This window comes from Drosophila guanche, unplaced genomic scaffold, assembly GCF_900245975.1.
Source record: "Drosophila guanche unplaced genomic scaffold, DGUA_6, whole genome shotgun sequence".
NCBI lineage: Eukaryota > Metazoa > Arthropoda > Insecta > Diptera > Drosophilidae > Drosophila > Drosophila guanche.
Genome location: NW_022995748.1, coordinates 6410148 through 6425864, shown reverse-complemented (window position 1 = coordinate 6425864; position 15717 = coordinate 6410148). Strand labels below are relative to the sequence as shown.

General features: G+C 41.3%; 1 protein-coding gene across 1 annotated transcript in view; it reads left to right on the top strand.

Moving 5' to 3' along the window:
- The window catches only part of LOC117584191 (carbohydrate sulfotransferase 4), a 32100-nt gene extending 17455 nt beyond the window's left edge, over window positions 1-14645 (top strand). The window contains exons 2-4 of the mRNA XM_034272958.1: window positions 13258-13440; window positions 13503-13704; window positions 13761-14645. Coding sequence (XP_034128849.1) covers window positions 13258-13440; window positions 13503-13704; window positions 13761-13892 — 517 coding nt within the window. The 3' untranslated portion in view covers window positions 13893-14645. The remainder of the gene's footprint in view (window positions 1-13257; window positions 13441-13502; window positions 13705-13760) is intronic.
- Window positions 14646-15717: the final 1072 nt, after the last annotated feature.

The window sequence follows — 15717 nt, the reverse complement described above, 5'->3', positions numbered from 1 at the left end:
ATACCCTAGCTCTGAGGGTGAGCAGATCTTTGATGGAATGCGAATAAGTGGCTACAACCTTAACAGAGCCTTCAGCGGAGTAGTCTCTGAATGAAGAGATTTATCTTGTAGCAGAAACTATCTTAAAATTAAATATAAACAATCAACCTGAAAGGGTATTGCCAGATTCTCCTTTCTTACTGTCTTTTTGTGTAATTCCTTTGCATATATCAGCAGGGAAGGGCCATGGGTGCAGAAGCAGCGGCTTGACACCTGGCTCTGTGGCTGAGTGTGTCACCAAGTGGCTCACTGTTCCACGCCGATTGCTCCTTGAGGTTTAATTAAGGCGCAAAGTCAAGGATTTGCTTGCACGCATAAAGGCAGGGAAGGGAGCGTATCAAAAGAGGTTTTTAAATCCGAAAAATGAACATGCAAAAAAGTGAATGGCATGGAAAGTTTTCGCATGAGTCACAGGTATCGGAAATGTATATTGAGCATCTTGCAAAAGAGCAGAGCAGCTGCACAATTGGCATTTCGTGCAGATATACTCGTAATTCGGATCATTTAGTGCCCCTTTCCCTTCTGTTCCCCGACATTTGTTGATGTATCGTGTGTAGCCATGGGCAAATATTAAACTACTTGTTTTATGCCTTAGTTTAAAGGTTCTTAAATGCAGTGGAAGCTTCCTGCTTTCATTTACTTTTAAGCTGAGATTTTACACAGACATTCGGACATTGTATCTCCTGCGGCCATCCGAAAGGAATGAAGAAACAATAGGAGTACGAGCATCTATCAGATACAATCTTTCTTTGGCCGAACATGAGCACAATGCAATTGAAAAGCGCCGACCAACAGACACAGAGACTAACAGACAGTCATCAATGCATCTCCTATTGAGATTTGCGGGCAGGCAGGAGACTAAAGACTGGCAGACACTGCAGGCTGGGCCGAGACGTAGATTCAGTTTATTCTATAATTTTTATTACCTTTGCAACTGCTACCCAGTCGGATAGGGAGAAGCTGAGAGGGAAAAGCTACAACAGATACAGCGAGAGAGAGAGAGACGGGTTGGGAGGTGGTTTGAATCCAACCTTGCGCCGCATATCTGCAAGTTGTTTAAATTAGTTCTATTCTTGTGCAATTTTCTACGTGGCACCTTTTGTGTGCGGCATCGTCTTCGTCGTCGTCGTCGTCGTCGTCGTCGTCGTCGTCGTCGCCGGCTGTGGCAATCGCATTCTTCGTTTCATTGTTAGCCACGCTTTCCTCCAACCCCAACCGCTACACAGCCCCTGGTGCATCGGACAATTGCATTTGCCAGTACGTTTTGTATTTGTATCCGTATCTCCGTAGCTGGCGAAGCGTGCCTCATCGCGATATGAATGCACTCTCCGTACCTCCACCCGTGTCTCTATGCAATTTGCGCACATTTTGCCGTCTGTAATAAACGCGAAATTAGTTTTAGCTCTCTGGCCGATTCTTTGCTCGTTCCAATGGGAAAATAATATACTCAAAATTGATTTTATTATGTGAAGATTTGATTCGCTTACCACCGCTCGCTTGCCCGCCGCTCCTTCTTGTGGCATTACTCGATGATGTTGCACTCTCTTAGCGCTGCAGAGAAGTTCTTTCGTTGGAGTCCGTTAGTATTTTCAATTGTGTTTTTATCATGAAAGTATAGCGGCTATTTGCTCATAAACCGATGCTGATTATCGTAGACTTTAGTGGGATTTGTTCGCATATTATTCTCAGAGAACATAACAAATATAACTCTAAGAGGAAATTGTAACAAGAAAGTGTATTTTATGAATTACAAACATGACCTGGCAGGCAGGCTTCTACACGATAAATTAGATTCATACTGATTCCTACGACCAATAGGATTTCAATTACTTAAAACTCAAGGTTCCTATTCTCCTCCAGTAACAAACCGAAAAATACATTCGGCATTTGTGGTGTCAGCCCACCCTTTTTCTTCATTCCTCGTTATAAATACATTTTGTATTTCCATTCAGTTTACATTTGTTTTTATAGTTGAACACATTATTTAATATTCGAACTTGTTTTGCTGCGACTTAAATTTCTTGTAAAACCAAGTTCTAAATTTTGTTGTAAAAATGGATTTGAATTCCATAGCGACGGTGATCGTTCAGCGATCGAACGGAGAAACCCACATGGCGTCCATCACTAGGCTGAATGGAGAGGAAGATCTCGACTTCGTGACCGTGCGTGGCGATTGGTGTTGCATCCGCTCGTGTCGCCGGGCGGGACCCATGAAGGCCAACGGCATTGTCGTCTGTGTGCGGAGACATCTTCTCAACCCAAAGGAGCTGGCCGAGCGGGAGGTGGACGTGATCAGAGTGCAACCGCCGAATATGCTGGTGGCGCATGCGCCGCGCCACCACGTATACCTGGAGCGCACTTTCAATCACCAAAACTTCTGCTTCGACCGCATCTTTGACGAGGAATGCTCGAATGCCAGCGTCGACAACTTCACTTATGGGCAGACGGGCAGCGGCAAGACTCGCACCATCGGGGGAAGTTTTCGAGGGCAAGAATCAGAACGTAATGGGCAGCATCAATGACATGGCCGCCAATGGGGTGTTTTCCTTCTGCAGGGCCAGGTAGTGCCCGACGGGACCTGCAATTCGTCTGCAGTTTCTTCGAAATCTACAATACGCGCATCTACGACCTGCTTGAGCTCGGCAAGAAGCAGCAGCTGCGCATCCAAGAAGATTGCCATCAGCCGATCCAAGTGAAGGACCGTTGTCACGCCCGCGCCCTGGGCAAGACCTCGACCAACGCCAAGTCCTCCAGCTCGCATGCCATCTTCCAGATTGTCCTGCGCAGCGCCAACTCCAACCAAGCCCTTGCCAAATTCTCGCTGATTGATCTGCCCGGCAGACAAGCCAGACTGACAGCCAGACTTGCCAGGATGCGGCGGAGATCATCAAGTTCCTGCTGGTCCTCAAGGAAAGTATTCGTGCGCTGGAACGTAAGAAGGCTTCGCGCTCGTTCATTTGAAAAATAAATTAAAGCCCTGCACTCAAAATTTTGATTTTGATTATCGTATACTTTAGTTAGAATTTAGTTGGAAATATAACACGAAATTTTAATTTAAAAAAAAATAAATTTAGTTTTTGGAATTACATGCCCTGGCAGGCGAAGGTTTAGATTCAGACTGATTCTACGAACAATAATGAGGATTTAAAGGAGCCAAAACACAATGACTTAAAACTCAAGGCTTACTATTCTCCGGTAACATACAAAATATTTCATTTGGGATTTGTGTGTCAGTCAACCCACATTTGACATTTTCTCTTCACAAAACTTTCAATTTTTCCTATCCCAATAAATACATATTTTCGCTGTATACTTATTCCCCCAAATAATGCTTAAGATTATGAATGCAGCTGCATTCTTGGCCTGCAATTGCAGTTCCGTTTCGTTCCCTTTTTGCGTTCAGTTTTCCTGTGGTTCGCCTTTCACGTGGTGCTGGTGCTGGTGCTGGGGCTGTGGCTATTTGTCACAGATCTGCAGCAATTTATCGTTCGCTTTTGCTCCAAATAATGGCAACGTCCACACGGGTTACCCTTTCGTGCTCCATAAACAACGCTGGTCACACTCCACCGCTCACTCCCCCAGCTCTCTCTCTCCCTCTTCGATGTGTGGCCCCTACCTTCTCTCGTGTGGGGCCCGGCCTCGTTCGTACCTCCTGCCATGTACTGTACATATGCAGTACCTTCTCCTGCCTCATGCAGATGTGTCTGTGTGGGAAGCAGCGGCAGAAGTACGGACCCGACGTGTTCTGCATTGATTTTGGGGCAGACCTTGGCTGGTATTCGAATATTTATGATTGTTTTAATTCATTTCCGTGGGCGTTTCCCTTCTGTGAATTGTATTCAGCTTGTAATTGCCTTTACTGAAGCTCTCCAATTTTATTAACTTTTTGTTCTCTCTCTTATACTTCAGGTATGGTAACAAGATCGAACATGAGAACAATTTAAGACTCACAGTATTCATGTAAAGTGTACACTAATCAAGATATTTGCTCGTGCTTGTAAGTATTCTTCAAAGAGAACTCACAAACCAAACGGAAGATAAGCAAACGTTTTCTTTGCCTTATCTGTGAGTTACATCGCTCGTCGTACTATTTGCGCTTACAATGCACAAGCGAATGCAATTTACACGGAAAGTTCATTAATAAATCACAGGGCACAGGGAGAGTGGCCAGCACAAAAAGAGAGAGAGAGAGAGAGAGAGAGAAGGAAAAATGTTTAACTGAAATAAAATGAAGTGTCAAAATGTAGGGAGCGGCCACGCCCAGCAAGCAGCATGTCGAGCGCATCGGCGTTTCCTGACAGCAAGTGCTGCAATTTACTTAAGAGCCAAAGAAACGAAGCAAAAAAAATAGTTACCCATTTACATGACAATCAGACGACGGGGCGGCAGTGTTGGGCGGAACTGCCACAAGATCAGGGCAGGTCCAGCCATGTACTCCCCAGAGGTGGGTCTGTTTGTGGCAACAAAATAACATAAATATTAGATATTTATTTCTACCATAAACTCAATAATATTTGTACCTAAGGGAAGCTTTAATTTGGAGCGTAGCTGTGCATATTTATTTCTTATTTACATGCCCAAAAGTGTATACATATTTCGACTCTTTTTCTTTTTTAATGTATTCTCACTGGTTACATTTAATTGCATTTTGGCCACAGTCGCAGTTGCAGTCAAAGTGAAAGGGAGGTCTTGCCAACTGAATTTATGTGGGTGATGTACGCGTACACTCGTAGTTCTTGAATATCTCTTGAATATGTTACTCGAAATCCCCCCATCTGGCCGCTTTCATTTGCTGAATATGAATTGATGTTGCAGCTTCAGCAGCGGCACTTGCCTGGCATCTGGCTGCCACTCTCGAGTCGAGTCGTGTCGCAAAAGTCTTTCACTTTACGCTTTCTTAGCTGCAGCCCAAAAGTCACTTCGAGTCGCGAAGCCAGCGAGGCATAATGACGGCGATAAGTCATTAAGTAGCTCAACGCCGAACCGAACCAAACCGAACCGACTGACGCGTCGTTCAGCTTAGCTGCCAGCTCCTCGACACGGAACAGAGAGCTCTTCTCAGATGACGTCGTTAAGAGGCAAAGCCAAGTCAATAGATGTAAAAGGAGAAGAAAGCAACAGAGGAGAGGCATCCATTCAAGAGTTCTATAACTAAAGGCACGAGGCCCTAGCCTGTTCGTGGATAAACTTGAAAGAAAATCAATAGGCAGAAAAATAGTTCTAAATTTGCTGCATTAGCTAAGAAAATCGCCAGGAATTTCCCACCAACGTTAAACAAACTTTTCCCATCGCTTGCGCTTGCAGTTTTCCTGCAAACAAAAACTTCTACCATCTCTCTCTCTCTCCCTCTCTCTCTTGTGCATAAATCATTTCACTTGATTTCATTTCCCCATAAGCTCTGTCTTCCCTCGCTTTTAATTAAAAGTTTCAAGTGCCGCCTCACATAAATTCCAATCGAGATTTTAGTGTCCTTCTCTATTGATTTCACTCGTAGGAGTATCCCCGTAGTTTGCTCCCAGGAGCAGGCGTCGTGCGAAATTCAATTAGATCAGAAGTCAATCAGGTTCAGTCTCGGGGCATTAAAGGACAATTTCTGAATGCATTAATTATTGCCCCCAACCCCTGGAGAACTTTGGCTATAATTGCACAAGTTTTTGGGGAAATTACTTTGATAATCGAATAAATTACGAGCAAGCATTTGGACTGATTAATACCGATTAGAACAGGTCGCATTAGAGCGGAATATGTACGATTTATTCTATTTTCGGCAAACAATAAAAAAGCTTTGCTTAAGCCATTATATATTATACATATCGTATCCAACAAATTGCCTTCCCCGAGCACACACTGCAGCGTCCCCCTACAAACATCATTATCATCATCATCGTCAGCAGCACACACACTTGGGGGGGTTTTTTTTTGTTGGTAGTTTCGGGGGGTTCTCTGGGGTTGCCTATCAAAAGCATAGCCCTAAAGGCTTCATGTCAAATGCACGAACCAAATAAATTTCATACTCTGCTGAAAAAAAAAAACAAGCAAAAAGTGTAGAAAAAAACCTACACAGACAATGGGGAGCAAGGGCACAGTGGGTTTAAAGTGGCTAAGAAATGTGCTTTGGTTAAATTTGATAGAGTTTTAATTAGTTTTTGTAAATAAAACTAAAATAATTATTAAATGATTAATTATAGACTTATTTTCTCTATATTTTTCGATAATTTGCATTTAATGTTTAGTCGCAGGTTAGACCACAGTGCCGCAGCCACTCAGCTCGGTTCGGTTATGTTCGGTACCGTTGAGTTGAGTTCAGTTATTTTCCGTTCCGTTCCCGCTCCCGCTCCATCAACGTGCCTTGCGGTTTGTTCGCCAAGAGACCTTCAGACAGTTCCCTGTCATATGTGCTCTGAGTGTGTGTGTGTGGTGGATAGGCAATAGGCAATATCCCTGTTATTATAGACCTCCACTGCTTAGTTTGTTATTAATGAAGTTTTCAGCCGGCTTTTGCACCTTGGCTCCTTTAACTTTTTAACGGGCCAGGCTCAGGCAGATAGTTATGCTTCAAATGTACCCTGCAACGCTTCCGTTGCCATTGTGATGCTCTTTCTCCAGCTACTATGAGTGAGTCCAACTGTAACTTCCATCTCCCAGCTATGACTGTGACTGTGGCTCCCATCTCTTCAGCCATTTCTCTCTGGCTGCCTGCCTGCCTTTCTCTTTTGCCACTCGAGTTGTCTTTGACTCTTCTGACTGCCGCCGCATCCCCGGGTGACTTTGATTGACATTTGCTGTTGTTTGCATTTGCCGGAACAATTTTGCTTTTTCTGCTGTGCCTCTCTCTCTCTCTCTCTCTGTGCTGTGCCATGATTTCATTTTGAGCACCTTTGGGTGGCCCATTGGCTGGAAATTGATCAGCCGCTACGCTTTGTGCCGCACCAATGCTCTCCTTTGGGCTTTGACCCACTTGCGGATCAACCAGAACCAAAACAGAACATTATCCTTGGGATTCCGCCTCGCTTTGATTCCGTTAGTCACGCAATTGAAATGGGAGATAACTTTTTGAGCGATTGTTAGCTTTGTTTCGGGGGCGCACTGAAGGGCACTGACTTTGAATGGCATTTATTGTGCGAGGGAAATAGAGGTACAGAGAGGTGTGTGTGTGTGTGTGGCAAGTTCAAGGTCTTTCGTTTCTAGGTTTTGAAAATTAGTTTTTCCATCAATTTATTCCAGGAAATTGTATTGCACTCCCTTCTCCAAGCCATCACTTAGCAAACTCTCAGCGCTAAGAGCTTGAAACTTTTTCAGTGGCTGGCCCAGTGTCAGACATCCCTTGACCCCATTTCGACAATCACAAGAGATCCTCCAGATAGACATTAAAATAATGCACTTTGTAAGTTAGCGCAAGACTCGACAAGCTCCCTAATTGCCTCTTAGGCAGGGAACAATCTAACACCCACCAGCACCACCAACACTCAGTCGCATGTCATTTGTAATTAAAATTAAAATTATTACTTTTTAGAGGCAGTGGGTCGACCACCGCCCCACCGGGGAAAAGCCATGTACTTTCATTCCAAAATCAGAGTTAAAGTTTTCTTGTTTTTTCCCTTTCATGCGGGACTCATTTTCCGCATTTTCTGACTTCATTTGAGGAAGCCAACGTTCTGTCGTCGTTCTGTGCATGTTTTGCCGAGTTTTTTACACAAGAATTAGGCGGCCATCAGTGGGTGGTGGCTGGTGGCTGGCAGCTGGCAGCTGGCAGCAGAGAGAGAATTGTGCATACTTTGGCTGAAGTTTTGCTTCTGAAGTTGCTTTCTGTGTTTGGCCCACTATTAATGTATACATATATGGGCCAAGTGTCTAAAAGGGAGGTATGTACCTCTACCCGACCCGTACTTATGTACGTGCCTGCATTTTTGCGTTTTGTTTGGGCAATTGTTAAATCGATAAAAATTCTTTCTCTTTTGTAGTTTATTTCACCTAAAAAAAGAAAAGCGCCATACAACATATTGTTGCTCTATATTTTGTCTAGGTTTTTTTTACGCCTGTTGATGTAGGTCACTCGTTTTGGACTTAGTGGAGGATTATCCTCATTTCTCATTTCAGTTCTTTGTGTGTGTTTTTTTGGGGGACTTGAATAAATTAAAGCAAGCACTTATAATTGAATATAAATCAATTTAATTATTCAATGATTTTATTTACTTTCAATTGCTTTCAATTATGATTAATATTTTGACGTGAAATCTTTCAATTTGTGATAACAATTATCAGAACGAGTTATTATTTATTTTTAAAATATTTTGAAATTGTATTGCTGTGCTTAATCTTCTCTGTGCATCATATTTATAAGAATATTTTCCTACAATTATATTTCCGCCTTACAATATTCATTCATTTATGGTCCGAACTCTCAATTTTTCTACCTCTTTCCTTTCCTGTCCTTATCCTTTTCCACTTGCATATATTTCTAGGTAATTGCCGAGGCTGTGCTGAATATTTAATTTAATATTTTGGCAATTTTAATTCCCGGCCCTTGCAGTGGAATAAATTGCCTTGGTTTCCATGGTTTTTCTGCCCCTCTCTCTCTCTCTCTCTTACTCTTTGCTTCTTCTTTCCCTCTCTTTGGGTTCCTTATTTTTTTGTGTGTTATTTTAAACATTTTTTCGACGCAGAAATTTTCATTGTCTTTTATTGGCGCTCTTTGTTCTGCCTCGTTTGCCCGTACTTTTCCCGCTCTCTTTGTAGAGCATTTTTTTAACCCGCACGCGACAATTATGCATATTTATATAAATAAATATATGCGTAGTACGTACATATGTATGTGTATGCACACACACACACACACATTAACACATAATATGCCTTGGTCAATGGAGCGTATGCGTTACATTTTTTCCAGCAGTTTTCAAAGTAGATTTTTCCTACCCCCGCCTTCGCGAGTGGAAATGCTAAAAAATGCCATACAAAAAATTCTAAATATATAATTTTTTGCTTTATACAAAATATGCGTGGAGCTCCCCTTGTGGAAATGCTGTGAAAATATTGCCTAATTGATAAAGAAAAAAATGAGTAAAATTTATGCAGCTGAAAGCGGCAGTCTATTGAAATTAATTAAGAATAGTTTTCCACAGGGAAAGCTGAGAAAAATAAATATGATTGCAGAATGAGAGAAAGTCTTCACCCTAGGAACTGTGTGTGGAAAGCCATTTCGAATGTTTTCTTTGCACTCTCCACACAGCAGTTGGCTTTTCCGTGGCGCCATTAATCAACATTATCGGCTTATGTCCGAGCCTAAGCCTCGCGGAGACCCCTAAAAATAATTACCCCGTACTTAGTGTGAATATGGGAGATTGAGGAGACATCTGCACACGCATGACAGCCCCAACAGTTCCCATCCAACCACTAAGCCAGCAAACCACTAGAATCGGAAGGCAAATGGGAATGGGAATGGGAATGGCACTTGGTCAGGCCAAAAACTGTGAAAGACAGACAGACAGACAGAAAAGTTTATGAAAGAGACTCGGTTAAATCGCTTAATGGGTCACAGCAGTTCCCGCTGGCCATTGGGGAACACTTTTGTGGTGGAAATCTGAACTGCGGATTGACTAATGATTCCAGTTCCAAGAAGTTCATCTGCGTCCACAAAGCCGGTCGGTTCAAGGCCTCCAAGGCGCACACGTGAGCGAACTTTTACTTTTTCTTTGTCTTTGTATTTGGCTGGGGTTATGTAAATACGTATTGGCTTGGGGGTCAGTCGAATCGGTTATGGCCGGGCCCCGACAGAGAAAGAGCGAGAGAGAGAGTACAAGAGAGGGCGACCGGACCAGACCGTACCCATTATATTGATTAATCGTCTCTGAGGTTCGCCTCTGCTCTCGCATTTGGCTTGACCCCGAAATAGTCGACAAAAGTTCGACAAAAGAGCAGCCGTAATGCCGTCGCCGTCTAGCGACTAGCTGTAAACGTATCTATCCATCATGTAGGCCACCTATAGCCATACGAAACCCATTTCTATGTTTATCCCATTGATTGGGGGGGCTTCTCTATAATAATTTGTACGTATGTCTTTTTTGTGCAAATTTTCTCCTTTTGGTCTCTGAGAAACTGTGTCAGAATGCCGCAAAACTGCCGCAGTACGGAATGGAATAAAAATAAAAACAAACGAAAATTACTCAGAGATACACTGTACATATGTATGTACATAAATATATGGCAGACATACGACTACATTTCTTTGTGCTTTTTTTTGTGTGCTGCCAAAAGCCTCTGTCAATGGGTCAAAGTGTTTTTGCTCTGCAGAACTATTTTGGTAGTACTTATCTCTTGACAGATTCTCTCACTCTCCGCATCCCATGAGAGTTTCGTTATTTCATACCATAAATATTTGTTCAGGGTTAAATGCATTCAACAAGCTCTTGATATATTTGCGCACATTTCAGCCATTAGCCATTAAAGTTAAATTAAAAGCACTCTTGAATTATGGCCAGCAAGTGTTAAAGAGGCTCATTGAAAATCATTGGCAACAAATAAAGTAAAATAATTGCATTCATTAAGTGCCACCAGGCAGAATCACATAAATAACAATTAAAAGCTGCCTGAAAATTGGGTAAAATATATTTAAGAGTAGCATTTCTGTATCTATATTTATTGTGCCTACTTTGAAGTCACTCTGTTCCCCGCAACAACTATTATATAGAGCAACTCTCTGTCCAAAATCCAATAGCAAGAAATCCACTTGATATCCAACAGTACACTTGAAGAACTCTTCATCGTGGCATAACTTTTTGTGCATATTTATAGCCCCCCACAAGTGTCTCTCTTTTATATTCGCATAATTACCAAATACAAAATGAAAAGAAACCATCTCCAGTTACTTGGCCAAATCGAAAGTGAAATTCATGGCCTAGCCTTGTGCCGGAGTTTTATGGCTCTTTTTATTATTATTTCTCTTATTCCATTTGGTCCATCGTCAAGTGCACTTTGTCGTAAATTATTCAACTTCAAATGCAATTATAAAGAAATTCATTTTTCGACTTAATTTGTGCATGATGTAATGGCAAATGTCAGTTCGTGTTCAATTGATGTTTCCTACGCTGTTTGTTCAAAATATTTAATTAGCATATATTTCGAATTAGATATATGTACAAAAAATTTACATTCGTATATTTGGTCGAAGCCTCTGCCTATTGCATGTGTCATATACTCGTTTGATTGGTGGAAAATAATCAAAAATGAATACATGTCCGTTTGCTCGTATTTTAAATTGAATGTTTATTTATAGCATAATTAATTATCTATTTGTTACATTTTCAGACTTTAATTTGTTAGTTTTTGTATTCAAAGAGTAGAAAGTTCTTTACTTAAATTAAAGAATAAAACATTCATTTTTGTACTACATTTTTGTGTGGTTTGCTATAACTGTAATTTAATTCTCGTTCAATTTCGCTGCATTTTGTTGGCTTTTGAGTTCCTTTTTGGTGTAGATTTTTGCTTTTTGTTCTGTTTGCTGCTTTTGCTGCAAACTTTTTGGTATTCGGTATTTCTGCAGCTGTTGCTTTTGCCAGTAAGCCATTGACTATGGCACTGGCAGTGGCAGTAAAGCCCTCTGTTATTTGTTAGTGTTACGGTTATTATTTTTGCCTAGCCCAGCCACAGCCACAGCCGCAGAGCCCTTCCTTCAAAGTACACGCTACAGTAGAAGCAACAGCAACAGCAGCTGCCAATCTTTTTTTTAAGTTCTGGGTAACGCAAGGTTTCATCTACTATTGTTCCGATATTTCAGTTTTATATACACTATTTTTGCCAGCTTAACGACAACCCACTGCAAAACTTTAGTCGAATGTTTTCGCTCGTTTTCATTTTACACATTTCCCTCGCTTGAGAATGAACTCTGTGGAATGCTCGTTTCCATTTATCACATTCGGGTGCTCATTGCGGATGCGGATATATTTCGTATACTATGTAAGCTGTAGATGTGACTACATGTTATATGCATTGGAACATAGAGCTGCTAGATATTTGTACATATGTGTATGTTATATAGATGTTTACATTGTTTCCAATCCGCCACAAACTCATTAGCATTGTGGTTAAGTGGGTGCAGAGGAAAACCTAACCTCTGGGTTGAAGGAAGGGAAAAGTGTTTTCTTGCCCTACGGCTGCCGCCTCTGATGATGATGATGATGATGATGATGCTCTTCCCTGCTGCGGATAACGGGGGAGTTCATGATTTGAATATATGCATGCAATACGCTTGTTGATTTTTGGGGAGTGCCTTGATGGCGCCCACAGACAACTGCTAATGAAATTTTAAAAGTGGGAATTTATAGATACTCGAAGTAGATACGAAATTTGCCAAATTTAAACAAAATATAAGATTTGATTCTGTTTTGCCTATTTGGTACAAAGATTTTGGTACAATGTTTTCGGTACAAAGTTTTTGGTACAGACTTTCGGTATTTTTGCAGGTGTGATAAGAAATGGGAATTTCAGGGAATTTAATGAAAACTGTCCATATAAATCAGTTTAATAATTGCAATTAATTGTTCGTTGCGGTAGAGATAACTGCATGTGGTATCTAGAACTGTATCTTTATTTTTAGGCCCCACTGTAATTGATTATTGGTTTGGCAGCGCTACAGCCGGCCCTCTGGTCCGCAGTACAAACCCATTACCGACCCTGAACTAATGATCCAGCTCCAGTTCCAACAACCGCAATCAACAACCCTCGAGCCGCCACGTTCCCGTGCTGTTGCTGTTTCCGCTGTTTGCCATTTTATCAGCATTTCGTAGTATCCGCTTAGGCAAAACATTTTCATGAAATAATTCAGCAAATGCATTTGCTTGGTGGCAGTTGCTGGCGAGGATGGAGTGGAGCATCGCTTTGAGTGTTGTAATTAAAAACAGTTTCGAGTTGGTGGAATAGGAAGATAGATTACATTTAGCTTAAAGCCCATCTGGAACGAGACTCGTGCTGGGCTTCATTAAAATGCTAATTATGCGGCCATTATAGAAGTTTTAATTCGATTTAATTGAAAGCCAATTTCAAGACCGACTACCGACTCCAACTCCAAGTCTGCCTCCAACTATTGTTATGGCAAAGTGAACTTCACGGCTTCGTGCACAACTATTACGCCAGCCACGGCAGCAATTATATATCACTCGTCAAACAGATATTTGTATGCTATATGATTACTGATTCTATCGTTGCTCTCTTTCTCTCCAACAGTCTGTCCAATGTGCGGATTGTTCTACTGGTGAGGGATCCGCGTGGAACGATGCAATCGCGTCGGCATCGTGTGTGGTGCGGTGGTCACGAGGACTGCGAGGATCCGCGACTGGTGTGCCAGGATCTGCAGGATGACTACAAAACAGCCGAGATGCTGCTGGAGAAGTATCCATCGCGTTTCAGGTAAGCCGCCCAACTATTTACTTTCCACAAAAAACTAATGCCAGATATTTTTGTTTCGGTAGAACCTTACGCTATGAGGATCTGTCATTGAATCCCAGTGAAATGACCCAGGACATACTTCAGTTCTATGGCCTGCCATTCGATCCCGCTGTGGAGGAGTTTTTGGAGACGCACACCAAGGTGAATATTGGCGGCGTTAGCTCCACGTATCGTGATTCCAGATCAGCGCCATTCCATTGGATGCAGGATCTAAAGCCAGATGAGGTGAGTACATCAAGGATATACTTTTGGGCTGCATTATTCATACATCTGTCTTACAGATCAAGCAAATCCAGGATGTTTGCATCGAGGCCATGGATCTGTGGGGCTATCGTCGCATCGACAACTTCAGCAACTTCTCCAGCCTTCAGTTGAGTTTCGATCCAATGGTGCTGCCGCCGCCGTTTACGTGAAGCGGCATTAGTGTTAGCTGATCTATCTATAACGATAACTGATAATGATAACTAATTCTTCTACTTGGTACATTTTGTTGTGATATCGTCGTGTTGAGCGAGCAAAAGAGAAATAGGCAAAGAACGGAAGGAAGGGCAAAGAAAAAGCAGTGAGGAACAGTGAGCCGAGATTGAAAGAGATGAGAATGCATTGTGGAAACTCGGATTCATAGCTGGCACATTTTTGCTAAACACGCAAACACACTTAACTGAGCAATAGTTATTAATAATATTATACTGAATATATACAATATGAAATGCATAATTTTAGTAATTGGCGAATTTTGTGTAGAGCGTAACAGCGTCAAGAGTACAGCGTAAAACGGTATGAAAACCAGTCGAATATCATTTAGTTTAGGCCTAGCATTTAAGCAAACCCAATAACTGAGAAAGGAGAACTTAGTATTAGTATTGTTTACTTGGCTTTTTGATGTAAATTATTTAGGCAATGAAATGAAACTTTTGTAATTCAGCTTGACAAGTGCATAGAAAATCCAGTGATCTAGCGTCTAACACAAACGTATCTAAACGTATCAGCATCGGTCGGTAACTAACTAAAAGAAAAACACCAACGTGCAGTTCAGCTCAGTTCTGTTCTGGAGAGTAGTGAGCAATTATACAACAAAATGTTTGGCAAACACACAAATATTGTGCAATATTATAATCAAAACGTAAATCACGCTAATTTAGACACGAATTTCCTAAACTAGAAAACGAAAGTTGATCAAATGAAATTCGATAAATGAGCAATGGGCACTCGACTCCTAAGCATAAGTTTCCCTAGGCATACAAACATACATTATTTTTATGGTTATTTAGTTGTAATTGTAATTAAAATTGTACTATACTTTACTTGTCCTTATTGTCTACCACTAAGTTCGATTCGTTTTTCTTTTCAAAAACGAAGACCCAGTAATACTATGTACGATCAAATTGGAAACAAACAAAATTGTGAGTAATTGGATAGTTTGATAAACGATAAAGAATCCAGCAATATTTGCATAAATTACACTTATTAAGCAAATTACCAAGTGAATAATCAATGAAATTAAAATTAAAGCGCTGTCGGTATTTTGTGAATCATAATTTTAAAGATTAGTGCTGGAAAAAAGTTAATCTGCTTACAGATCTAGTCGAAAACAATCAGGGTCTCGGGAATTATCATCCTAACTGGGCCTTCATTTCGTGGATCGGGGAAATTATCGCCAACACAGGGAAGTGTGGCACTTCCTGGATCTTCGGATAAGGCTGAATTATTAGTCAGATTAATAAAATACCAAGGCATACTTTCCAGATCAAACATCAGAATGGACAGCGGCGCCATGTGTAATTTTACATGGCACAAGTGGCGCCTCCAAGTGTCTGTCGACGAAAAGAAAAGTAGGGTTTTTGCCTACATTTTATATCCGACTTCTGTCGCTTAACTGCGTGCTTTACTTGACTTGATCTTATTCGGATATAAATTAACATGAATCAGACATAAGTCGGATGATTCAACATAAATCGGATATGATTCGGTACATTTTGCAGCAGACGGTTCGCAGGTTTTTGTGTTCTTTTTTCATTGTGTCAAAAGCTGGCTGCTACTAAACTAAGCTACTTAGTTGTGAGATTTTGTCAGCTAAGAGACGCGTAGGCGCAAAGCTCAAATGTACAAACTGCGTGTTACTAGTTTTAGCTTTTCTTAAATCTCTTTAGTTCCATCATTTACTGTCCGATTTTGATATTTTAGTGATATATACATAAGTATATTTGTGAAGGAAGAGTACGCTTGTAGTAGTTGGTT